At 55.2% G+C, this 24,959-nt stretch overlaps 2 protein-coding genes across 5 annotated transcripts; both read left to right on the top strand.

Moving 5' to 3' along the window:
- Window positions 1–330: 330 nt before the first annotated feature.
- On the top strand, window positions 331–17,583 carry MERTK (MER proto-oncogene, tyrosine kinase). 3 transcript variants are annotated; one of them, XM_057381823.1, is made up of 19 exons: window positions 331–591; window positions 4,331–4,652; window positions 4,765–4,865; window positions 4,952–5,125; window positions 6,301–6,387; window positions 6,966–7,081; window positions 9,325–9,508; window positions 9,725–9,876; window positions 12,123–12,276; window positions 12,583–12,703; window positions 13,804–13,889; window positions 13,982–14,077; window positions 14,260–14,340; window positions 14,585–14,677; window positions 14,770–14,888; window positions 15,085–15,194; window positions 15,363–15,522; window positions 15,806–15,942; window positions 17,053–17,583. In XM_057381823.1, exons 1-19 carry the CDS (start codon window positions 522–524, stop codon window positions 17,525–17,527), a joined length of 2,838 nt encoding a protein of 945 aa, XP_057237806.1. In that variant the 5' UTR covers window positions 331–521; the 3' UTR covers window positions 17,528–17,583. The 3 variants fall into 3 exon arrangements, with proteins under 3 accessions (XP_057237806.1, XP_057237799.1, XP_057237790.1); XM_057381816.1 differs by having other exon boundaries at window positions 332–591; window positions 12,126–12,276; window positions 12,550–12,703; XM_057381807.1 differs by having other exon boundaries at window positions 332–591; window positions 12,550–12,703.
- A 1,141-nt stretch (window positions 17,584–18,724) lies between these two features.
- On the top strand, window positions 18,725–24,263 carry FBLN7 (fibulin 7). Of its 2 annotated transcripts, XM_057381896.1 has the most exons (8): window positions 18,725–18,839; window positions 20,098–20,257; window positions 20,355–20,525; window positions 20,848–20,973; window positions 21,058–21,195; window positions 21,638–21,775; window positions 22,906–23,044; window positions 23,165–24,263. In XM_057381896.1, exons 1-8 carry the CDS (start codon window positions 18,747–18,749, stop codon window positions 23,535–23,537), a joined length of 1,338 nt encoding a protein of 445 aa, XP_057237879.1. In that variant the 5' UTR covers window positions 18,725–18,746; the 3' UTR covers window positions 23,538–24,263. The 2 variants fall into 2 exon arrangements, with proteins under 2 accessions (XP_057237879.1, XP_057237870.1); XM_057381887.1 differs by lacking the exon at window positions 18,725–18,839 and having other exon boundaries at window positions 19,155–20,257.
- Window positions 24,264–24,959: the final 696 nt, after the last annotated feature.

Below are 24,959 nucleotides of genomic sequence, written 5' to 3'. Positions count from 1 at the left end.
AGCAGACGTTGTAGCCAGGYGAGGGTCGGTCTCTTCTACCAGGCAAAAGTGACCGGACAAGAGGAAACCGCCTCAAGCTGTGGCCGGGGAGGTTGAGTTTGGACAGAAAGGAAAATTCCTTCACSGAAAGGGCTGTCCAGCCCTGGCACAGCTGCCCAGGGCACTGGTGGATCCCTGCCCCGTAGGAGTTTAAAAGCCGTGCGGCACTCACGGACAGGGCTCAGAGGCAGCCTCGGCAGTGGCGGGGGAGCGCTCTCGGGACGGCAGCGCCGGTGCTGCCCGGTCCCTCCCCCGCGGCGGGAGGCGGGACGGGGCCGGGGCGGGGCGGCGGCGCTGGCGGCCCCCGGGCGCGGTGGAGCGGCGCAGCGGTGCCCGTCCCGGTCCGGGGCCGCTGCTAGTCCTGCGCTTGGTGCCGCTGGCGGAGCGGTGCCGGTGGCAGTCCTGTTCCCGGTGGCGGAGCGGTGCCAGTCMCGGTCCCGGTCCCGGTGACGGAGCGGTGGCGCTGGCGGTGCCGGCGGGCGATGGGCGGCGGGCGCTGGGCACTGCTCTGGGCGCTGCTGGCGGCCCTGCGCCCGCCCCGCGGAGGAGCCGGTGAGTCCGCAGGGCAGCACGGGGGGAGCCYGGCACGGAGGGGGAGCGGGGCTTGTCCGGGACGCGGGGAGCGCTTTCCCCGCGGATGCTGCTCCGGCCCGGGCTGTGGCGTGCGCACCCCGGGGGCCCCCGGGCCCGCTGAGCGCCCGGCGAGTCCCGCCACGGCTGGATCCCGGGAAGGAGCTCCGCAGGGTTTTCCCGGCGAGTTTCTGGCGCCATCGCAACCCGGAGTGGGTCTGGCTGTTCTGGGACACACGGTCTGGCTGTGCTGCGACACAGGGTCTGGCTGTTCTGGGACACAGCCTCTGGCTGTGCTGCGACACAGGGTCTGGCTGTCCTGGGACACAGGGTCTGGCTGTGCTGGGACACAGGGTCTAGCTGTTCTGGGACACACGGTCTGGCTGTGCTGGGACACAGGGTCTGGCTGTGCTGGGACACATGGTTATGCCTGTTCCAGGACACAGGGTCTGGCTGTTCTGCGACACCTGGTCTGGCTGTTCTGGGACGCCCAGTCTGGCTGTTCCGGACACATGATTTTGGCTGTTCCAGGACACAGTGTCTGGCTGTTCTGGACACATGGTTATGCCTGTTCCAGGACACAGGGTCTGGCTGTCCTGGGGCACTTGGTTTGGCTGTGCTGGGACACAGGATTTGGCCATCGTGGGACACAGGGTCTGGCTGTCCTGTGACATAGGGTCTGGCTCTGCTGGGACACAGTTTCTCTATCCTGGGACACAGCTCTGCCTCTGCAGCGTGGTCCTGTCCCATCACTTCACTGCCTGCTTGCTGGGGACACAGGCAGGGACCACAGAGTGTGGCAGATCAAACTGAGATTTATCCCATTAGCCATGAGCCAGCTGCAGAGTGATGCTGGGAAAAATCATCGGGAATCACCATGGGTTGTGGCGCTTTGCAGTGCAGGCAGTTTGGTGGCCTTTCAACTCCATGTGCAGAAAGAAATGAAGAGATAAAGTAATTTTTGGACTTTGAAAAATCTTGCCATGAGGGCTGCCCGACCTTTGGGAGCCGCTGGGGTCTTCAGGGGTGCTGGGGGTTCTCACAGTTGCTGTGCAGATGGAATTTAGCAGGGAGGGCAGGAATGTGAGTGTTTGCTTTGGGCAGGGAGGGGTTAAAGTCCTGACTGTCACAGCAGGAGCCTGCAGTGAGGGGAACTCTGTGGATTAACCAGGAATCCTGGGCTGGTTTGTACAAAAGGTGTTCGAATAAGGAAAATCTCTTTGGATTCAGGTGTGGCCCTGGGGGAAATTAATCTCTTATAATCATAGAATCGTTTAGCTTGGAAAAAACACTGGAGATCATCGAGTCCAAAATTAATCTGACACTTCCAGGTCCACCCAGGGGATTGGGGGTTGGAAGGAGGTCCTCATTCCTCCTCTTAACAGTGCCTGAGCAGAAAGCTGTTGTCAGCAGGTGAATTACTCCCAGCAGTGGGAATTCCAGGGAGAGGGATGCAGCCAGCATTCTGGCAGACCTGGATACATCATGACTGCAGTAAGGACCCCATTGTTTCAGTCGTGGGGTATGCAGTTTKTTATTTGTCATCCATAATGAAGTATTCTGCCCAATTTTTCTGCTAAAATTCCTCTGTCCAGGGAGAAAGGCACACAGGAGCTGTGCAGAAAACTCTGCCTCTGTTGGCACTGGAGTTCTGCTGCAATTCCAGGTGTTCCAAGAGAGCAGCAGTGCTCTTGCAAGTGGTTTGATTTCCAGGCCAGCTTTTCCCTGAGGCCTGGCTGTGGTTAGGACGGGAGCTGCTCCGGCACCCACGCAGGCACGCCGGGCTTGCAGCTCTCTGGCTTTGGCCTGGGGTTTTAAAGCCAGCCTGAATGAATGCTCTGGACTCAAGCAAGGGCTGTCCTGCCACACAGGGCCAGTCCCTTCCAAAGTGCCGTGAAAATACATGCCCATCCCAAATTTTTGGGGTCCCCAAAGGCAGYGCTGGAGATGAGGAATTCCTGTAGTCACATGAGTCAGAGAGGAAAGTATTTCATTCCTGGGCCAGCAAACACCTCTTCCCACTTAATTAGTGTGGAAACAAGGCTGAGATCCCCTTTGCTCTCTGCCTTTAAGCTTGAAGCAGCCCAGGGAAGCAAAAATCATCCCGGGACAAAGCACCAATCCATGTCCTCCCTGGCCAGGGGTCCCTGCTGGGGGCCAGAGCCAGAACACTTCAAATGGAGCATGAAAACAGCAGTTGGAACTTGGATTGTGCCAGGCAGCGAGCGGCTCCTAGTGACCTCCAGGAGGAGCAGGGGAGGGAAGGGAATTTGGGGTCGCTGCTTGTTTGCATTTGGCAGATCCTTTGGGAGCTGTTGGAGAGCCGGCTGCACATCCGTGGCTGTCCCTGCAGTTTTGCAGCAGTCACATGGGCTCTGTTTGTGTTGGGATGGGAGCTCTAGGGAAGCAGGTTGGAAAAGCTGCGGCTCTTTTTGTTTCTTTCTGAAAGGGAAACCCATTGTGCTGCGGGAGAGGCAGGGAGAACCTCCCCCTCCCCTCTGCACTGAACAACTCTGCTGGCTTTCAGTCCTCAAGCAGCGTTTCTTGAGGGTTAAAAATAGGGAGAGATTTAGCAAAGGGATCTATCCAGCCTCAAAACTGGGCTGTGTTTCTTGGCTCTGAGAAAAACACACCAGGCTCGTACCCCATTACTCACAACAGTGATGACGTAGCTTTAAAAACTTGTTCTTTGGTGTTTGAGGGCTAAAACCTGCCCAAAAACAAACTCAGCTGAGCCCAGGTTCAATAAAAAGTGGTGTTTTCCTTATCTTTTAAACTGTGAGTGATTGTTTGGCTTTTTTTTTTCTTGGAAGAGGGATTTAATTWAGTTGAAATTCCTGTCTGGCACAATGCCTTTGCTTGCTGAAAGGGAGATTTACCACTCGGCCTGGGATTGCTGATGACTGGGAAAGCCTYAGGAAACTCAGAAATGGTCCAGGAAAACCAACCTGCACGTGGTGGATCCCCTAGATCTGATCTGTTGAAAAATACACATTTTTTGGGGAGGGAATTGCTTTGTATGGAGCTGTTCTCTGGGCTGGATGGGAAGTGCTGGGAGGGAGGGGAAAAATGTTATTTGGTTGTTTGGAGGTGGGGGTATGAAGCCCTCAAAAAAGAACTTTCCCTTGGGAAAAAAATGTGGGATAAGACCCTGAGAGAGCAGCACTAAACAACAGCTGGCTGCTATACACTATCCAAAGGCATTTCTTCATCCATCTGCAGCTCTTTTCCCAGGAAAGGCAGTGGAGTGGTGGCACTCAGCAAAAGTTGACTCAGAGCATGTCCCGSTCTCCACGTCCTGGGAAGGGACAGGCTCTTGGCAGAGCCTAAAATCAGCAAAATTCCAGCCGGGAGCTCTTCCTCTGCCCCAGCTGAAAATGCTTCAGATGAGGCCCCGCAAGGGTTTTGCTGGAGTAAAGTCCCAAATTCCTGCTGCCCAGGGATCCTTTTATATTCCGGTCCTGGGGGTGTAATGCAGCAGGAATAGCTCCTGCCTCTCCCCCGCCCAAAGAGACGTGGCTGAGTGTTTCCTTTAGTCTGGGCTGCTCCTGTTTGTTTAAAAAAGGACTTTTTTTGGAGGTCCTGCTCATACAGAATCCTGGGACAATTTTTTGGAAATGGAARTGAACTGCCTTTAATTTTTCTTGGAAGCAGTGGGGTTGTTGTGAGATCTCCAAAAGTTGCTGGTGGTGGTGACAAACACCAGGTGTGTCTCTTCCAGAGGATGCTGAGGGAGAAGGAGGTGCGAGGCTGTACCTGTGGGCAGATTCCCGGCGTTTCCAGCAAAGCAGCAGGGAGGAGCCCCCAGGCAGCTCCGTGAGACAGCTCAGATTCAACCCCACGGTGCGACATGTGGTCATCAACGAGCACAAGGATGTCACCTTCAACTGCTCCATCAACGTGCCTCAGGAGCTGCTCCGGCCCGACGCCCCAGGAATCTCCCTCTGGAAGGATGGCAGGGAGCTGCACGTGCTGGATCGCATCGCCAGCAGCCAGTTCGAGATCCCGGATGAGGAGGAGGTGGCCATGACCTCCACCTTCAGGTGAGTGCTGCCGGCCTTGCAGAGCGGAGGGAATGAGGGATGCTCTGCAGGCTGGCTCCCAGGGAAGATGGGAAGCCACAAGTGCTGAGGTGGTGTCCGTTCTCTCTGGCAGCATCCTTAGCGCCCAGCGCTCGGATAACGGCTCCTACGTCTGCAAACTCAACATCTCCGGCATGGAGGTGGTGTCCGATCCCATCCTGGTGCAGTTGGAAGGTGAGCTGGAGCAGCTGGGGAGCAACTGGGAGCTGGGAGCCATGCTCCAGAAATGGGGAATTCTTTGCTTCCCTCTATCCGTGCAGGTCTGCCACACTTCATCCGTCAGCCTGAGCAGCTGAATGTCACCAGGAACAGCCCCTTCAACCTGACGTGCCAGGCTGTGGGGCCCCCAGAGCCTGTGCAGATCTACTGGTTCCGGAACAACATCCAGCTCAACCGGGAACCCCACATCTCCCCATCGGTCCTGACTGTGCCAGGTGAGTGGAGAGTGTCCCTGTCATGGAGTGTTTCCGCCATGGGACACCACTGCCGGGAATGTGTCTTGTGCCATCCCAGAGCTGGTCCCTTGTTAGGCGAGAGTGTTCCCGTGCCAGGCACAGCCCTGATGCCTTGGCCTCTCTGAGGCCACTCTGGGGCAGGAAGCCCCTTCCGACCYGCTCTGGCTGCTGCCAGAAATCTTTTCCTTGGAAAAGGCAGGATACTCAAACGACTTTTTCCTGAGCAAGCAGCAGATTTTTCCGCCAGCCTGTGGCTGTGCCCAGAGGAGCCCAGCTGCTCTCCTGGGCTGCTGGAATGGTGGTCCCCTCTTGGTRTCTCTGGAAGAGCTTGGGGTGCCCCCTGTGCTGTGTGTCCATGACAAATGGAACACAAGGAGAAAAATCCTTCGTGTCCCATAAAGCCCACTCTGGTTTTGCTGCAGAGGCAAAAGCTGGGGGATTTCTTGCTCTGCTGGTGAGGAGGAGGCTGGTGGTTAATTAGAGCTGGGCTATAATTGCCCGGTCTTGGCATTCAGAGACGGGCGGCCTTTACAAGGCAGTGAAAGCCGGAAGAAGTGACTCACTCCTCTTGGATGTCCTCGCATCCGGCTGGCACCCGCTAGGTTGGGTCATTGGAGCAGAGCTGCTCCTGGCCCAGGAGCMCTGGCACCCTTAGGCACTGTGGGATGAGCCAGCACTCCCCATGTCCACCTTGGCATGAGATGGGAATCCCGAGCGCAGGCTCAYCTCAGCAGGGCTGGGAGAATCCGTCCTGGGGTATTTCCAGTGGTGCTTCTCCACCATCGGCTGGGGGATTTGAGCAATCCTTGACCAGCACTAAATCATCTGACCGGGCCGTGGTGGGGGCTCTTCTGCTTTCTGCCTTTCCCCTTTTGCAGGGAAAACAACCCCTTCCTCAGGAGCTTGTGCAAGGGCTCTGTAGGGACATCCCGTCCCCACCATGCTGGGTCTGGCACCCACGACACGCGTGTGCTCCCAGCGTGGGAGTGGAGCAGCCGGAGCCTGGGGTTAACCCCTGGGCACGGCAGCAGCAGGGCCGTGGAGGGAAGTGAAAAAAGCCTAAGAAAGGAAACCCTGAAGGTTTGCAGTGGGGAGCTGGTGGGACTGGSATGTTTTTGGGATATCCAGGGAACAGGGCTTTGTTTTCCTGACAGGACTCAACGAGCCAGCGCTGTTCAGCTGCGAGGCCCACAACAGCAAAGGCCTGACTGCATCCAGCCCGGGCCAGGTCAACATCAAAGGTCAGCTCCCATTCCCTGKTAAACCTGTGTGTCCAGGTCTCCACATTTCCCAGCACTCATCCTTCAYGACCTGAGGGAGATCCCTGTCTCAGTCCTATAATTAAAATCCAGTGGGATCTGCTTGTAGCAGAATCATCCTGGTTTGGTCATCCCAGCACTGGGATGGGGGAGGGAGCATCAAAAAGCAAATTTGAAAGCAAAACTGYCAGCTTCAAAGCACGATTCGGAAGGGCTGCATCGCTCCTTTCCTTCCTTYGCAACCAGGGTGGTGCTCCATAGGAATTTTCCATAGGAAACAGTGGAAATTGCTGACATTCCTGATGGGAGATGCCCTGACAACGCGAGGAAGGTGTTCCCCAAAATAAGTCGTGGCCTCTAAGCTGCCCAGAGTGGTCACAAATATAGAAATGGCCAAAATAGTCCTGAAAGTGACATTTTTGTGCTTCCTTATCCGGTGGTCCGGCACATCTGCAGCAATCAAATGTGGGGTCACAGGCCAAGCCCTGGGAGCCCCAGGGAAAGGCCACCATGCCRTGTTTGTGCTTAGGCTTACAGTTTCCCTTGGCTTCTCCCTGCAGGAATTCCATTGGCTCCTGTCAGCGTGGAGGTCCTCAACAGGACAGCCCATGGAATTGGGATATCCTGGGTGCCRGGCTTTGATGCTTTCTCTGCCTTGAACAGCTGCAGTGTCCAGGTAGGMATCCAGAATTCCCATATCCCTGCAACTCCCCTCACACAGGTGCTCTGAAGCAGGTATAGGTTGGTGGTGTTTGGCATGAGCTGCACAGATTCCATGGAATCCTAGAATGGTTTGGGTTGGAAGKACCTTAAAAATCATSCAGTTCCAAATCCYTTCTGATACCTTCCACTATCCCAAGTWGCTCCAAGYKGTCCTTGGGCACTTCCAGGGATGGGGCAGCCACAGCTTCTCTGGACAACTTGTRCCAGAGCTTCATGGGGATGAATTCCTTCCCTATATCCCATCTAACCCTTCCCTCTRGCAGTGGGAAGCCATTCCCTCTTGTMCTGTYACTMWATGCCCTTGTCCAAAATCCCTCTCCAGTTCTCTTGGAGTCCYTTTCCATTGAGCAACACAATCAGGTTGTCATGTCTTTTCATGGAGAGATTCCCAGAAAAGTTCCAAGTAGTTCTTCRGAAGACTTTGCAAGCCTGGAGCTGCTGCAGCCACACGCTTGTCCTGGTCAAACACTTCCCAGCCAAGCAGCCTTCCCAGAGTTGGGATTTGGAGGGGTAGGTTTCCCTCAGCTCCCCACTCCTGGAAAGGAGCTGAGGGATTGCCTGTTTCCTGGACAACTCAGAGAATGCCACCTCCATGGGTAGAGCCCTGCAGGCATTTTCCACCTGCTGCCCATGGCTGGCTTTCCCAGTCCAAGCTCATTTTGCTTTCTCATGGATATAGTTTTTATCCTGGAAAATCTCCACTCCAGCTGGGATAACACGTGGAGAGAGGYGACCTTTGAAGCCAGGTAAAAGTGAAAGGAATTGCAGGGAAGAAGGGTACCAGGGCTAATATTAGCACCATGTCCTGCTGCTGCCTTCCAGCTGGAGCTTGGGAMGCGGGGTGGAGAGCCAAGGAATTTCCTATGACTTAACATTCCTGGTCTGTCAGTAGGAAGTGGCCTTTGAAGCTGGAAAATAGGAGAGGGTTTCTGGCAAAAACACAGCTGTGACTCAGCCCTTTTGCTCCTGTCCCCTTGGATAATCCCCGGGCCCACCGAGCCAGTGACTCATTCCCGAGGGCTGCAGCTGGCCCACCTGCTAATTCCAACTGCTGCAGTTTGCAAACATCCTGATTKCCTTCAAAAAGCCATGGGTCTGATGGATTATTCTCAGAAGACAAGTTGAGTAGCAGGCTGTATGCTCAGGACATCTGATCCTGGCAGAGTTTTCGGGAGCGTCGTGTGTGTTCCTCTGGTCACTGCTCGCCTCCCTCAGAGCATCTTGTGACAGCTTGGGGATGGAGGTGATATTCCCTGACTTTTCCAGGAGACAGGAAACCCTGCAGCTCCTTCCCAGTATTTATAAGGAGTGGGGAGCTGAGGGAAACCTGCCCCTCCAAATGCCAAATGCTTTGTTGGGAAGTGTTTGATGAGGACAAGTGTGTGGCTGCAGCACCCCCAGGCTTGCAGTATCTCCCAAAGATCTACAGGGAGCATTTTTGGGAATTTCTCCATGAAAACATGAGGCTGAAGGCTRTTCTCTTTCATTTTGGCTGGAAAACACTGATGCTGAGTCCATGCTGGGATACCGGGGAGGGGCCCTCTTTTGATTGTGCGCAAGGATAGGTCTCTTGCCATCCCAAAATCATGGGTGGAAGGCTTTTGAGAGGATGGCATGACCTTGTGCATATGGGTTGGGTTGTCCTTGTTCTTGCTCTTCCCTCTTTCTTCCCTCCATCCCAGCCCAGGCAGTGATTTCCATAAAATGAGATGTTTCCTGGAAAGCTGCAGCAGCTCCATGGGGCTCCACATCCAGCAGTTTGTCTTTCTATAAAAAGCAGGACTTGTTTTYTGGGATGCTGAATCCATCCATGCTGCTAAATGCAACAAGGATTGGGACATCCCATGGAAATAAATCCTATTTTCCAATTATTTGTTGCRCCAAAAAAAGGCTTTATTTTGTTTCTTTGGGATGTGCTGCCTGTTTGTTTTATTTGGGRCTCCTTTTGCTCCATGCTACAAGAAACAGCAAAATCATCCCTTCCTCCTTCCCAACATCYGTGCAGTGTTCCCAGCTCCACACGTGCAGGAGCCTCCTCCCTGTGCCCCACTAATGTCCTACCATGAGCTTCCATGCAGGAACTTTTCCCTGTGGACTTGGCATGGGAGGCAGGGCTCTGGATCCTGTTTTCCAGCATCTCTCCCTGCAGGTTGTTGCTGACTAATCCCTGTTTGTGGACTGATTTTCCAATTAAAGGTCAAGGAAGTTGTTCCAAGAGGCAATGTCTCCGTTCTGCCCTTCAACACCTCTGTGCCTCCCCACGTTTACCACATCCAGCAGCTGGAGCCCATGGAAGAGTACAATATCCGTGTTTCCTGCGGGAATGAGGTCGGCTGGTCGGAATTTAGCCCCTGGATAATGGCCAGCACCACTGAGGGAGGTAGGAAATGAGGAGTGAGCACTGAGAAGGGTTTCCCTGCCTCAATCACTCTGGATAAGGTGCTGCKCCAGAGTTGTGATTGCTCACAGAGTGGGAAAGGAAACTTCCCCATTTTCCTGGTTGAGCTTTCTGGTTGAGCTGCGGCTCGTTTCCCATCAGATTCCCACATTTCTGCCCCCATTGTCCCCTCATCTCCTTTCCCTTTGATTCCTGCAGCTCCGACCACACCGCCACTGAATGTCACAGTGTCCTTCAATGAATCCAGCTCCTCGCTGCAGATCCGCTGGGTGAAGCCGTCCCTGGAGAAGATCCACGGAGAGCTCCAGGGCTACCAYATCTGGTACAGGTGGCACAACTCTGAGGGCGTGGTGAGTCACCAGGAAAAGGGGAAGAATGGCTAAAGCCTGGAAAAAATCCTGGCAGGGATGTCTGAATGGATTTTATATATAGCCCTGTAGATGGCTTCCATATATTTTCATGGAGCTCATTTCTTTGCTGTTGTGKGGTTTCATCTGGGCTTCAGACCACTCCCAGCCTTGCATTCCATGGATTTTGAGTTGTTCCTTACTCAGCTGGGATTAATCCCTGCCCACAGCTCAGAGTTTCAGAGCTCAAGGAACACTTTGGCCCGAAGGCCTCTCCATGAGTGTGTGAAATCATCTGGCACGCCCTGCTTGCCTTTTCTAGGATTTGGGAAGCAGCTGCAAGATTTGGTAGGGTGATGTTGGCCTGGGCTCTGGGCAAAAGATCCCATCCAGAGCCTGTGGATAACAGCAGGGATGGGTCCAGAGGAACCCGCACAGTTTCTCTGTGCCAGGCTAAGGGCCTGAACCCGGGCTGGAAACAATGACTCATCCCCCTTTTTTTGTAGGATGCTGCACTTTCTGTTCTCCTTTCACTCCTCCATATAGATCGAGCCTGAATGAAGCCAGGGAAACAAAATCATGGTCTTGTGACTCAAAGAAAAAGTGCTGACTGGAACAGGCCAAATCCAGGGCTTGCCCTTTAAGCCCTGAGAGACATCTTGTTGTTGTTGTTTGTTATTTTCTGTCCATTTTTCCAGCTTATGGGGTGAAATTGAGTTTTTTTCCAATTCTCAGTTTTTCCATGAGTCTGAGGCACGAGACTGGAGTTCTAACTCCTCAAGAAGCTCCTCCTAAGGTGGATTTGATGAGGACTCAGAGGTCTTTTCCACCCTAAATGATTCTRTGAGAATGATTCCGTGAAATAAAGTCCCTGAGTTTTGGCTCTGCAGAGGCTAAATCTGGACTGCCCAAAAATAACCACCAGTTTTTGCAGGATAAAGTCAGGAGGAAGCTGGATTTCTGTGTCACAGGGCCACCTGCAGGCCTCTCCACAACCAKAAAATTCCCAAAAGTTGGTTTATTTTCCTCTTTAATCAGCAGTTCTTGTTGGAGCTAAGGGCTGGAGTTGGGATGGGAAGAAATTCCTCAACTACCACAAAACTCATAAAATCCCATCGAATTTGGCAGGTCTGCCCTGMTTTGTGCTCATGTTTTGGGTCTGTCCTCAGATGACACAGCAGAGCCCTTTGGGATAGGGAAGGATCCCAGTTTTAGGCTGGTGGTAGGGAAAGGATCCCATGTGGATTTAAGGCAGAAGGATGTCCAGAGTGTGGGAATGGAGGTGACAGCAAGTCCCAGCTACTGTTGCTGCCYACAGGTGCCGACACCTTCCCAGGGCCTGGGTGTTTCACATCCGTTTTCGTGGCTTTTTTGGGACAGGGAACAGAAACTGCTTCCCTCTGAGTAGCCCTGATTCCCTCCTTTTTGTCCACTGATCCTCCTCAGCTCCCATTCCCTCTCCTCACCCACTAATTCCCTTCAGCTCCCATTCTCTCTCCTCACCCACTGATCCCCCTCAGCTCCTGCTTTTTTGTGGGGTGTTCAGGAAGGAGCCAGGCTCTGCTGGGTACAACAACTTGCCAGATGTTCTGGCTGCAGCTGCCAGCTGTTTTGCTGTTTTGCAGCTGAAATGCAGGGAGCAGCAGCAGCATTTTCTCAGCTGGAAATGACCAGGAAAGGACAGGGAATTTGCAGGGGAAAACTCCAATGTTTTTACCAAGGCATGTTGCCTCTTGCCATCGTACCAGCCAAGGAAATGCATAAAAAGCTGGAATATAATTAGCTGGATGCAAAAACCACAGGCAGAAAATATCTGCCCTAAGACTGCTTCCAAAGCGCTTGGACAATCCCACCAGGGGCACACAGATCCGTGGGTGCTGAGGCTCACAGGACTCCCATAACCAAACTGGCCACAACAGACGCTGAGGGTCACAATCCATGTCCCCAGAGCCTTTCCCTTCCTTGCCAGATCCTTCCCTGCCTCTTTTCTGGCTCTGGCTGCTGCTGTTGTGGAGCAGAGAGGGCCAGAAAGGCTCGGATTGAACGGGAAGCGCTGCTCAGCTCCGTTCCCGATCCCATCCGGCCCTTGCACACAGGCCCATTCTTCTCCCTAAATAGCCGGGTGCTGCACTTCCTCTGGGCTGGGAAAGCAGAGCAGCTCCAAAGGTTGGCAAGGGGACAATTCTCAGTAAATCTCCAGGTTTCCCTGCCTTCCCCAGCCCAGGATTTTCTTCCCTTCCTCTCTCCAGCAGAACCTTTCCACCGAGGTCCGGCTGAACGGCAGTGGGGCCATGCTGCCCGTGGAGGCCACCAATGCCACCTGCTCTGTCCGTGTGGCCGCTGTCACCAAGGGGGGAGTGGGACCTTTCAGCATTCCTGTGGAGATCTTCATCCCTGCCAGTGGTAAGGAGGTGCAGGCAGGTTGGGATGCTGGGAATTACTCAGGGAATTACATGTGCTTTCCATGAGGCCATTGGGTGTCATTCCATTCTSCTTCGGATGCTTTCCCTGTCAGCCAAGGATCAGGGGCCTGATCCTGATTTGGGAGGAGGAAAGCCTCATTCCCTCTTTTCCCGTCAAAGGGTTACACTGGAAGCCCCTGGGAATTCCTGCCCCATGCCCCGGGTGCTGCAGGGTGACGCTTTCACCGGCTYCATTAACAGGATATTTTTTTAGGATTAATAACCTCAGCCCCCTCTTCGACTCCAGCCTCCGGGAATGCTGACTCCTTTGTCGTAGCCCTGGGATTTATCTGTGGGACAATTGCTGTCGGAGTCATCCTGTGCTTGTCCGTGGTCATCCAGAAACGATGTATGGAGACAAAATACGGGTAAGGGGTGGAAAAACAGGGCAGTTCCYGGKGGTGGGTGTCCAGCAGYGCATGCTGGGTTTGGGGAMAAGGATTCTGACTGCAGGGCTGGTGCTGTTACCACAAATGACGTTTTTTATGCGCACAGTGAGGGACTGAGTGGATTTTTCCTTCCTCGCCCTTCCTTAGCTCAGCAGTTCACCTTTCGCTCAYTATTCCTATTTTTAAAGGGAAGTGAACTTGTGCAACTTGGTGGGGGAGGTATTTTGGCATGGAAGTGAGAGAGCAGAGATGTCACMGGTCACGAGAGGGTGACCTGGACCCCAGGGAACAGCTGGAGCTGTGTCAGGGAAGGGTTAGGCTGGATTTTGGGAAAAGGTTCTTCTTCCAGAAGGAACTGAACAGGCTCCCCAGGGAATGGTCACAGCCCCAAGGCTGCTCCAGGACCTCCAGAAGCATTTGGACAGCACTCCCAGGGATGCACCGGGTGGGATTGTTGGGGTGTCTGTGCAGGGCCGGGAACTGGGCTGGGTGATCCTTGTAAGTTCCTTTCAATTCCATGATTCTATGGTTCCATAATATCCTATGGCCTAGAGAAACCCCTCCTGCCTCATCCCACGCCTGGGTTCAATGGCCCAGCATTGTTTAATGACATGGACAAAGGGCTGTTTTCTCYTGCAATAACCCAACACTCCTCACTCATCCACATGTGACTTCCCAAGTGGCATTTAACTGCCCCCTGCTCCCAGTTTGGAAACTGGTACTAAATAAGGATCCCTTTCCTAACTGGTCATTGTCAYTCTTTCCCTGCTTTCCCAGCTCTGGAGCATCCTGCCCTGGTTTTGTTTCCCCAGGTTGGGCTCTTCAGGGCTCCAGCAGCATTCCTGCTCCTTGAGTAGGAAATGAGTATCCTATTTCCTCCCAAAAAGCTCCATGACTCACTCCTTGACGGTTCAGTGGTGTTTGTGGAGCTGTTGTTTTGCTCAGATGTTGCAGGCGATAGTGCTGATCCAGAAAAAAAGGAAATAGAACATGCATTTCCCCTTTTCCTACTGATCCCCAGGCTTCTGGCCCTGCCATGCTGATACCTTCATCCATCTGATGTGTTTGTGTCCCCCCAGGAATGCTTTCAGCAGGAACGACTCGGAGCTGGTAGTGAACTACACGGCCAAGAAGTCCTACTGCAGGAGAGCCGTGGAACTGACCCGTAAGGATACGKTTTTATCCCTGTGGATGGGGCTGGAGAGGGTATGGAGCAGCAGCTTGGAGGTGACTGAGTTCCTGTCCTCTCTCYTGCAGTGGGGAACCTCGGTGTCAGCAGGGAGCTCCAGCAGAAGCTGCAGGATGTTGTCGTGGACAGAAATGCGCTGAGCCTGGGAAAGGTCCTGGGAGAGGGTGAGTGAARYTCATCCCAACCTCCTGCYATGGGCAGGGAACCTTCCATGAGCCCAGCTTGTCCTCCTCCTGGCACTGGTGAGGAATAAGCCTTTTGCTGGAGCATTCCAGATCTTAGGGATGTGGTGGTGTTGTGAAAGGCAGTGCTTTGGATAAAGGATTCCTTCTTTTCTGTGGTGCAGGGGAGTTTGGATCYGTGATGGAGGGACGGCTCAGCCAGCCTGATGGGTCCACACAGAAGGTGGCTGTGAAGACTATGAAGTGTAAGTTGTCTCCCTGTCCTTGCAGGACAGGGATGTTTGTCCCACTGGATATCAACATTCCCAGTACCTCTGTCAGGAAAACAGTCTTGGCCTCATTTTGTGGTGCCACACCTCCTGGTGCCATCAGGAACACTTGTATCCATCCCGGTGATCCCTTTCCCACTCAGGAGCTGTGCTGTGAGAGGAGGTGGCAACAGTGAAGCTCTTGGGKTTTTAAACCTCTTTCTTTTTCTCTGCTTTCCAGTGGATAACTTCTCCCAAAGGGAGATTGAAGAGTTCCTCAGCGAAGCAGCGTGCATGAAGGACTTTGACCATCCCAATGTCATCAAGCTCCTCGGTATGGGCTGTCACTTCCCACCCTCCAGCTGGGATTTGGGTGGAGCTGGATCCCTTTTCCCAGGGCATTGTGTGAGTTTCCATGTTTTCCAGGAGTGTGCATCGAGCTGAGCTCCCTGCAGGTGCCCAAGCCCATGGTGATCCTCCCATTCATGAAGTACGGAGACCTGCACAGCTTCCTGCTCCGCTCTCGGTTGGAGATGGCGCCCCAGGTAGGGAGCAGTGGGAGCAGAGGAGCCAGGTGGGATCAGGGTGAGAAAGAAATCCCCCTCTGCAGCTCCTGCAGGCTCATGGGTCAGTGAATGGCACAGGCTGAGGGGTGAGAGTGTGCTGCCGTGGGCTTATCCCTTGGGATAACAGGGTAGCCTCTCGGATCAACATTCTGTAACCCCCACTTTCCCTCCCCAGTTTGTGCCCCTGCAGACCCTGGTGAAGTTCATGGTGGACATCGCCCTGGGCATGGAATACCTGAGCAGTCGGAACTTCCTCCACAGGGATTTGGCAGCTCGGAACTGCATGTGAGTATTTTCCTCTGTTCCATCCTGTGGGATGAAAACCTCGTGGATTTAGGCACAACTCGGCTTCCTTCATTAAAACTTCCCTTGCTTTTGAGACACGGAGCTCAGTGTGGTGCTTGTGGCTCAGGATGTGGCTTCTGGGCTCTCCTGATCCGTGTTTCCCCGCAGGCTGCGGGATGACTTGACGGTGTGYGTGGCTGACTTTGGGCTCTCCAAGAAGATCTACAGCGGGGATTACTATCGGCAGGGCCGCATCGCCAAGATGCCCGTCAAGTGGATCGCCCTCGAGTCCCTGGCTGACCGTGTCTACACCACCAAGAGTGATGTGGTAGGTCCCTGTGCCTGCGGGGGCAGTCCCCTGGGCTGAGCCACGCTGTGCTCCTCTTGGTGTCATTCTCTGGAAGTGCAAGGAGGCTGCCGGAGCCTTTCTGCTGCCAGTGCAGTCAGTTCCTTGAGTGGGCCGCTCGCCCTGCTCATTCTCCATTTTSGGAGCACCACAGCTCTGCCCATTGTCCTTTGGATGCCAGGCGGTGACCTTTCCCCATGAAAAGGTTCATTCATTCCTCCTGGAAGTGTCCCTTCAGCCTTGGCCTTTTCCTTTGTGCTGGCAGTGGGCATTTGGCGTCACCATGTGGGAGATCGCCACGCGCGGGAAGACGCCGTACCCGGGGGTGCAGAATCACGAGATCTACGAGTACCTGTTCCATGGGCAGCGCCTAAAAAAGCCCGAGGATTGCCTGGATGAGCTGTAAGTACTGCTATCCAAGCTGGGAAAAYGGATTTTCCCAGGAACAAACCCTCTGAATGTTTGCAAGATGTGTGTAAGGAAAGCCAGATCCTGGAGCACAGCATGTGTCACCCAAGGAGGAAAAAGCATCTGCTGAACTCCAGACAAAAATCCCAACAAATATCCTAAGGGGAAGCACTGGGTTTGTAGGGCTGGCAAGGTCACCAGGAACAGTCWGTGATGGGACTTCTTAATATTTTATTTTCTTATTTTTGGATTAAGACCCTTTGGCCAAAAGGTCCTGGCTAGTGGTGCTCTTCTCTGTCCCACGAAGTTCCCTCTAGGGCCCTTCCTTGCCTCAAATCTATAAATCTGGAAAGGGAAAATGTGGAAACCTTAAACCTCTGATTTCTAAGCAGCTCACCAAAGGCCTTTCTCCCAAGCTTCYTTCCTGAGTTTTTCACCAGTGCCAYCARAGCTGAAAATRTTTAACCCCACCATGGCTGAGAGTTTTCAATCCAAACCGGATAAACAGAGTTATACAACATTTTGTAAAAGGCTCCTCTCCACTGCCTTTTCCCGAAGGAAACAGTGCAGGAACCTCTAAAAATCTGGCCTGCTCAAGGGCAGAGGGGCTGGYAGGGACATGCTGGAAGCTTCCAGGGCTCCCTGACATCCAGCCTGGGAGCAGGTACCTGCCAAGCAAAGGACTGGGCATCCCAGACACAGCTGGGATGTTCCCAGGGAACAGATCCCACGGCTGCACTGGAAGAGACTTCCAACACTTCTAACAATAGCTTGGGCTGATAAATTCCTGCCCTTGGGAAACAGCCTGAGCAGAGAAAGTTGCTTTTGCTTAGGTTTAATGGATATCTCACGGCTTGYCCAGCTTCAAGGGAAGCTGGGAATTAGCCCCCATAGCTCCCCTAATCCAGAGAAGTACAGGCTGCCTGGAGAAGCTGTGGCTGCCCCATCCCTGGAAGGGCAGCTTGTAGCAACATGGGATAGTGGAAGGTGTCCGTACCTATGGTAGGGAGTGGGACTGGATGAGTTTTAAGGTCTCTTCCAAAGCAAGCCATTCTGGGATTCTGGGACCCTCTGTGCTAACCATGCTCCTCTCCTGATTTCCAGGTATGAAATAATGTCTGCRTGCTGGAGAGCCGACCCTGCCACCCGCCCCACTTTCTCCCAGCTCAAGGTCCAGCTGGAGAAGCTGCTGGAAAGCCTGCCCCACTCCACAGCATCAGGAGACGTCATCTACATCAACACTGGCCTTCCTGGGCAGAGCCCGGACTCCACGCAGGATTCGGGCTTCCCGCAAGCAGACTCGGATTTGGATGCTGGGGAGGCATCGGAGCCCGGCTCCCCCAGCGCGGAGGCGGCGCTGGTGGCCGTGGATGTGCATCCCAGGGAGTCATGGGGCACCAGGTACGTCGTGGAGGAGCAGCTCGGTGGCCCCGTGGTGGAGCCCTATGTGCCACTGCTTCCCTACGAGGGCTCGGAGCCAGGGAGTCACTGGACCCAGGCTGGCACTTTGCCGGTGTCGGAGCGGCCAYGTGCTGAGAGCCGTGGGGAGGACTTGGAAGTGCCGCTGGGAGCGGTGTGAGTGGCACCAYGGCAAGGACACAGAGGAAATATTTTAATAAATAGTCGTCTCTTTTATTTATTATCTACTGCACACTTTTCCTGGTGGAGGCTGGCCCTTCCCAGGAGCTCTTTCCTGKGCTGAAGTCCCAGGGGTTTGGAATTAACACTGGAATTATTTTTCTGTAATTATTAATCTTTTCCAGAAGGAGGAKGGCAGGGTGGGGTGGCTGGTGCTGATGGAGTAGCTAGCCTTGCAGGGCCTGGTGTGTTCCCCCTTTTCCATCATGTGTTGAGGTTTTTGGGATGGGCAGTCCCATGGATGACCAGGGCTCCAGCTATACAGCCTGCTGAGGAATATCTCACTGCAAGAAATCCCCATGGAAAACAGCAACGGAAGCCCCAACAGGAACAGCGGGTACTTCCACCTTCCCTTCTGCCTGATGGATTTCCATCCATCCYATCCATGCACTGAGGAACCATCCATCCTGCTGCAACACCAGGGAAACAGGAGCCTGAGCTGGGTCCTGAGAAGGCTGAAGCCCCCAGCCATGGCCTGGCCCTTCCCTGCTGCCCCTTTTCCATTTGGGGAGAATTCTGCTGCTTCCATATCTGGGGCTGGTCTGCAACAACTACAGCCAGACCCAGCCCCTCTCCCTGGGGCAGACCAGGCTGGGGGGAAGGGGGTGGTGCAGGATCTGGGGAGGGAGTTCAGGATCTGGGAAATGGGGTGCAGGGCTGGTGAAGGGGGTTCTGGCTGGTACACGGGTGCAGGAGCTGGACAACGGGATACCGAGCTGGGGAGAGGGTGTAGGGCTGGGAAAGGCYTTCCCAGCCCCGCCAGAATTGGGGGGCTGTCAGGGGCTCCCGCACGGTGCCCGCTAGTCCCGGCAGCACCAGAAACAGCTTTGCTGAGGGGAAAAGCCACCCTCTCGCATCCCAGCCCTCGCGGGGCACGGGCGGTCGGTGTCCCGGGGGAAGGCGGCCGGTGTTTCGGGGGAGGGATGCCCGCAGCGCCCCGCCGGTGCCCCGGGGGAAGGATGCCCGCAGCGCCCCGCCGGTGCCCCGGGGGAAGGATGCCCGCAGCGCCCGGCCGGTGTCCCGGGGGATGCGCGGGGCCGGCCCGGCGCCGGGGCGGGGAAGCGCCGCGTCCCCTGCACGGGGCAGCGCGGGGGCGGCGCGGGCGGGGCGGGGAGAGCGCGGGGCACCCGGTCCGGAGAGCGGCGGGGCCGCACCGCACCATGGTGGGGCTGCGGGGGGCGCGGGGCTGCCTCCCGCCGCTTCTGCTGCTGCTGCCGCTGCTGCTGCCGCTCCCGGCCGCGCCGGACGCCCAGGTGAGCGGGGACCGGGACCCGGGAGGGGCTTTGGGTGGGGCACGGGGCTCCTCGCCGCTCCCCGCTCGCTCCCCGCTCGCTCCCCGCTGCCCGTGTGCCCGGACAGCCCCGCAGCGCTGCCCGCGCTCCCTACCCAGCAAACAGGTGGGCAAAGCCCCGAACCGCGCTTAAACCGCGCTTAAACCGCGCTCGATCCGCGCTTAAAGCGCGCGCGGCTTCTTTCGGGCTCTTTTCCCCCTTCCTACCCCACACCTGAAGCGGCCCTTGAGCACACCGGGAGAAAAAAAAAAAAACAACCCGTTTTTAGTTTTTTAAAGGGGATTTTTCAGCTTTCCGATAGCTCAGCATCCCGCTGAAGCTCGTGCTGGCTCCYGGAGTTAAACCCAGCCCTAACAAAGAGCTGTTTATTAAAGGCAGCGACGCGCCAGCATCTATTTGCTTTTGCCTCCCTTCCTCTGGGCTCGGGGTATCCCAGAGCTGCCAGCACAGCCGGGGTCATCCCCACATCCCCACTGGCAGCCCGGGACCCCCCAAAACTGCTCCCGGGGAAGCAGAGGACACCGAGCAGCGCTTTACTTGGGCTGCTGTGTTTGTCCTCCCTCAACCTTCAGCAGCTCTTTGGAAATGGGAATCATTCCACAGTGCAGTTATGGAAAGGGAGAAAGAAATCCCTTAGATCAGGTGGGGCAGAGCCCACCAGCTCAGCTCGCTTTCCCGGAATTCCATAGCTCCTACCAGTCCCTGTGTGCTCTCTCCTCTCTGAGCTCCTGGATTTCTGAGCTCTGGAGCCGGCTTTTCTCTTTTTCCTCGGTTTCAAGTCAATTCCACAGGAATCCCATAATAACGGTGCCCGTCTCCGGCATGAGTCAGTCCCGTGGGAGCGATCGGTTTGCAGGCAGGAGTCCCACCAGCGTTCCTGGCCCCGGCAGAGCTCACAAGACAGCTGTTTTCCTCTTCTTTTGTCATGTGGAAGTGGGACAGGGCTGGAGCTCCAGCAGGATGGAACATGAGTTATAGCATCTCTCCCACAAAGCGATCCCAGCCCTGCTTGGAGCGCAGGCCTAGGTGGAAAAAAACTCCTGGATCCGGGTAAATGTGGGGGAAAATACAAGATCAGGGCACTCAGGAGACATCAGATGCTGTGGAGGTCCCACACCAGCCTCCTCCCACGGGCAGCAGGTTGGCTCCCGGGYGGAGTAGCAGCACAAGGAGGTCCCCATCCGTGTCCCCATCCCTGTCCCCCTCACTGTTCCCGCAGAGCTGCCTCAGCAGGCAGCAGCTCCTGGCTGCCATCCGGCAGATGCAGCAGCTGCTGAAGGGGCAGGAGACACGCTTCTCCGAGGGGCTGCGTGCCATGAGGAGCCGGCTCAGCACCATCCACGCCTCCCTGGCCAAGGCTGCCCCGGAGCCACCCCCCAGTGAGTCCTTGGGACAATATTCCAGGGAAATAACAGGTAAAGGGTGGCTTGGAAGGATAAAACCCCCCCAACACATCCCCCTTCCGTGGTCTCGCAGCCTCCTGTCCTGCCCTCCAAGCCCCGGCAGATGGGAGGAAATTCGGCACCAAATACTTGGTGGATCATGAGGTTCACTTCACCTGTGAYCCAGGATTCCAGCTCCTGGGCTCCAGCACGCGGATGTGCCAGGCCAACGGCAGCTGGACAGGGCAGGAGCCCCGCTGTGCAGGTACTGTTCGTTGCCTGCCCTGCAGGTCCTTTGGAAAGGTGGATTTACTTAAACATGGAGGGATAATGGGGTGCTCCAAGCGGGGAGGGATCCCAGCTTGCTCCCAAAGTTCCAGGGATGCTGCAGCTCCCATGGCTTTGGGATTTTTCAGTCTTACAGAAAACTGGGAATTACAACTGGAGCAGTTCAGCAGAGAGGTGAGGGGAGAAGGTATCATGGGTACTACATCCCGTAGGGTACCAAAGCGTCCCGGTGCGTGCGGCGTTTCTGCGGCTTGCTTCCCTAAAGGAGTTAACATGGAATGTGGCTGCTTTTCCCGCAGAGATCAGCGAGTGCTCGAGCAGCCCCTGCCAGAACGGCGGGACGTGCCTGGTGGGGCTCAACCACTTCAAGTGCCTCTGCCCCGCGCAGTGGACGGGCACGGCCTGCCAGTACCAGGCTCAGACCGGTGGGTGACCCTCGCTGGGGGGGAACCAGGGTGATTTTATCCCCCCACCTCATTCCAACTCCCCATCCCGCCGTTTTCCCGCAGCTCCTCCCACTTGGAGCGTGACGGATGACCCGGCGTTCAGYCGGCAGCCCCGCTGTGCCCAGATCGCCCAGACTCAGCAGTGCAGCTGCGATCCCGGCTTCCACATGAGCGGCACGGCTTCCAATGGGATCTGCCAGGGTGAGCCGGGACACCGGTGGGATGCGGGGCTGGCTCGGTGCCCGTTCCACTCACAGTCATGGAGTCACATTGGAAGGGACCGCTCAGTGGCTCAGTCCCACCATCCTAGAGCATACAGCACGGGATTGTGTCCGGATGGCTCTGGAATATCTCCAGTGAGGGAGACTCCACAACCTCTCTGGGGGATCGGCCGCTCCTCCAAACCCCTTCAGGAGGCTCCAACCCCTTCATCCAAGTCATGGATGGATGAGTGAAAACTGAACCCMGTGTCGCCCTCTGCGGGACACCGCTGGTGACAGCCCACAACCAGCCCCTGTACCGCTGAYCCCATACCCTGGAATCTTCCATCAGCCCGTTCCCAACACACCGCACCGCCCGCTCATCCAGCCTGGGTTTTCCCAGRGGACTGGAGTGAGATCCCGGTGAATCCCTGTCTCCGCAGACCTCAATGAGTGCGAGGTGTACCAGCGGGAAGGGGGACCCCGGCTCTGCGCCCACGCCTGYGTYAACATTCCCGGCTCCTTCCGCTGCTCCTGCCCCACTGGATACATTCTCCTTGGYGATGGAAAGAGCTGCGAAGGTGAGGGGGCTTGAATCCACTTGTTCCCAAGTGCTTTGTCATTTGACCCCCCTTTTGTCTCAATTTCCAAGGGAGAGGCTGGTGCAGAGGTGAGGAGGATGATGGAACGATATTTTGTTGGATGGCAGCGGATGGAGGATGTTTGGATTGGCAGGAGCTCTGTCTGGATGTGGAGCTGGATGGGGAAATGAATCCCAGGATCGCACTAGGGGAGGGAAATCTCCACCAGAGTGCTTCAAAGAATCACTAAAAATAAAAATAAAATACTTTTCTGGAAGCATGGCTGCTCCTCTCTCTTCCTTCTCCTTCTCCTTCTCCTTCTCCTTCTCCTTCTCCTTCTCCTTCTCCTTCTCCTTCTCCTTCTCCTTCTCCTTCTCCTTCTCCTTCTCCTTCTCCTTCTCCTTCTCCTCTCCCTTTCCCTTTCCCTCTTCTCTCTCCCTTCCCTCTCCCATCTGTCTGGATGATAGAATGACACTTCGGGTCTGCGGTTCTTTGAAGACGACCCTGCTGTGGGGATGTTCCTGGAGCAGGGAATTCCTGGAAATAATGAAAAGAACTGTTTAACCCCCAGAATTCCAGGATCAGTTCAGAGGGTGGCAGCGTCTCCCCCAGACCCAGGGGAATTGRACTGCAGGTGGAAGCCAGTGGGTGGAGATGGTGGAAGGCTGTAACTGCTGAAAGTCTTCCRAAAAACAGGGAATTTTTTGTGCCCTGAAGTGTTGGTTGCTGTAGTTCAGGGTGAGAAAATCTCGCTTTCCCCTTTCCTCCCTGATTTTTATGTGTTCCACGGCATCTTRCTAATGCTCCCAGCAAATCCTTTGCATTCCAGCTCCTGCCAGGTGTCCCACGGGTGTTCAGTAAATAAAAAGGGATGGTGTTTCCAAACAACTAGGCAGAAAGTTTGGAAAAGCAGCTGCCTTCCTGCTGGGAGAGGGCTGCTGTTAACCCACGCTGGCCCAGGGAAGAGCTTGAAGAGAGGAGATGGGATTCTGGGATGCTCCCAGCCATATTCCCGTATTTTTTTGATTGTGTTTGATCCATTTCAAGGTGGTTTTGCCTGTTTTCTGATGGAGAGGTGACTCAGTTGGAAGTTTCTAGGCCCTGATCCACTGCCTGTCCCTGTTTTCCAGATATTGATGAGTGTTCCCTATCCCAGGATAACTGCACAAGCGGGAGCACCTGCATCAACACTGGGGGGGGATTCCAGTGTGTCACCCCTCAGTGTCCCCCGGCCGCCGGCAACATCTCCTACGTCAAAACCTCCCCCTTGTAAGTGTGGGCCACAAAATCCATGGCACAGCATCCCTATGGATCCAATGCCAGCAAGGTGGGGGACACGAATGCCGCATTCCCAAAAATCTTCTGTTGCTTTTCCTTTTGCCTTCGCAGCCAGTGCGAGCGCAATCCCTGCCCCATGGAGAGCCGCTCGTGCCATCAAGCTCCCAAAACCATCTCCTTCCACTACCTCCCGCTCCCCTCCAAGCTCCAGACTCCGGCGCCGCTGTTCCGCATGTCCACGGCAGCAGCTCCCGGCCGGCCGGGACCCGACAGCCTGCGCTTTGGAATTGCGGGCGGGAATAACCGCGGGCACTTCGTGGTGCAGCGCTCGGACCGGCACACCGGGGAGCTCATCCTGGTGCAGAGCCTCCAGGGGCCCCGGATCATCCACGTGGATGTGGACATGTCTGAGTACCTGGATCGGGTGTTCCAGGCCAAGCACATGTCCAAAATCACCATCTTTGTCTCGGCCTATGAGTTTTAGGGGTGGCTCCTGCTCTCTGCTCAGCAGCCCACGGCTCCCGGTGAAATTCCAGGCTGGAGCTGCTCTGCAGCCAGCCAGCCTCCCCACTGTCCTGAGGTTCTTCCCMGGTGGATTTACACCTGCCTTGGTGCACCCAAAGGAGGTGGAAAAGAAGCGGGAAGCCCTGTCCTCATCCTGGCTCTAGAGAGATGATGTCCTACAACAGCAGATGGAAACCAGAGCCCTTGGTTCCCACTGTTTCCTTTAGGAAGCAGTGAAGMCAAGTGTGCGGGAGGAGGAAGGCTCATGACCTTTCCTGCTCTCCTCCCTTCCCTGCACGGAGTCCTACTCCCTAAAAACACTCCTCCACTTCCCTCTGGATGCTGAGAATCCCCTGGCAGTCCATGGGGACTGGGCTCCAGTGCTTTAATTCCTTGGGATTGATCAGGGCTGGAAAACTCCATGAACATCCACCTGGATGCCCTCCTTGGCAAGCAGGGCAAAGGAGGAATCCCAGGGCTATCCCTTCTCCTTAAACGTCCCTAATGGAGATCCCCCATGGATMCTCCTCACAGCTTCAGCAGCATATGGAGGTGGGAATATTCCATGCTCCATCAGTCAGAGCCTCCATCCCAATGCAGGAACACTGGGAAGAGCTGGGATTCACCCTCCTGCTTTGTGCATGTTCTGCATGTTCCCTCATCCCGCTGGATTTAGTACAATTAAAGGATGATGTAAAGGATGGCACTGGAGTGAAGCACCTGATGGATGTGTGGATGGGGGAATGCTCAKGTGGAGCAGTCCAAGGGAAAATGGGGTCTGGGAGGGAAGAACTTGTTATCCATGGTTTTATTTTCCTGCTTTATGTTGTTGGGAGTGGGCTTATTCCCACAGGAGCATCCTCATCCCTGAGCATTCTCAGCCCAAAGCATCCTTCCCCACCAGGAATCCTCACCCTGGGAATCCTTATCCCTGAGCATGCTTTCCCTGGGAATCCTCACTCCCTCATGTCCTGCTGAGCTRCACCCACTAAAGCCATTCCCACTCCTTGCCCTGGGTAAAAAGACTTCCCAGAATGGATCTGTCTCCTTTGGGGGATCGAGCTTCTGGATTTTTGGGGGGTATGGGAACTGGGAAGGGGTTGGATCTCTCTGGCAGAACAAGGAGGGATATTCAGGGCTGCTGTCAGCGGATGGAGGATGTTTGGATTGGCGGGAGCTCTGRCTGGACGCGGAGCTGGGCTGGGAAATGTATCCCAGGGTTGTGCTGGGGGAGGGAAGGGAAAACTCCAGAGTGCTTCCAAAAAATCCCTAAAAATGAAAAGAAAATGCTTTTCTGGAAGCATGGGTGCTCCTCTCCCTCTATTCTCTCTCTCCCTCTCCTTGTCCCTGGCACTTCCCAGCCTGATTGGACATGCTCCTCCAACAGGCCATGACCCTATTT

This window comes from Malurus melanocephalus, unplaced genomic scaffold (genome assembly GCF_030028575.1).
Source record: "Malurus melanocephalus ecotype Western Australia unplaced genomic scaffold, MMel_1.1 scaffold_13, whole genome shotgun sequence".
NCBI classification, from domain to species: domain Eukaryota; kingdom Metazoa; phylum Chordata; class Aves; order Passeriformes; family Maluridae; genus Malurus; species Malurus melanocephalus.
Note: the sequence above shows the minus strand (reverse complement) of the source record. Positions and strands in the feature narration are given on the sequence as shown.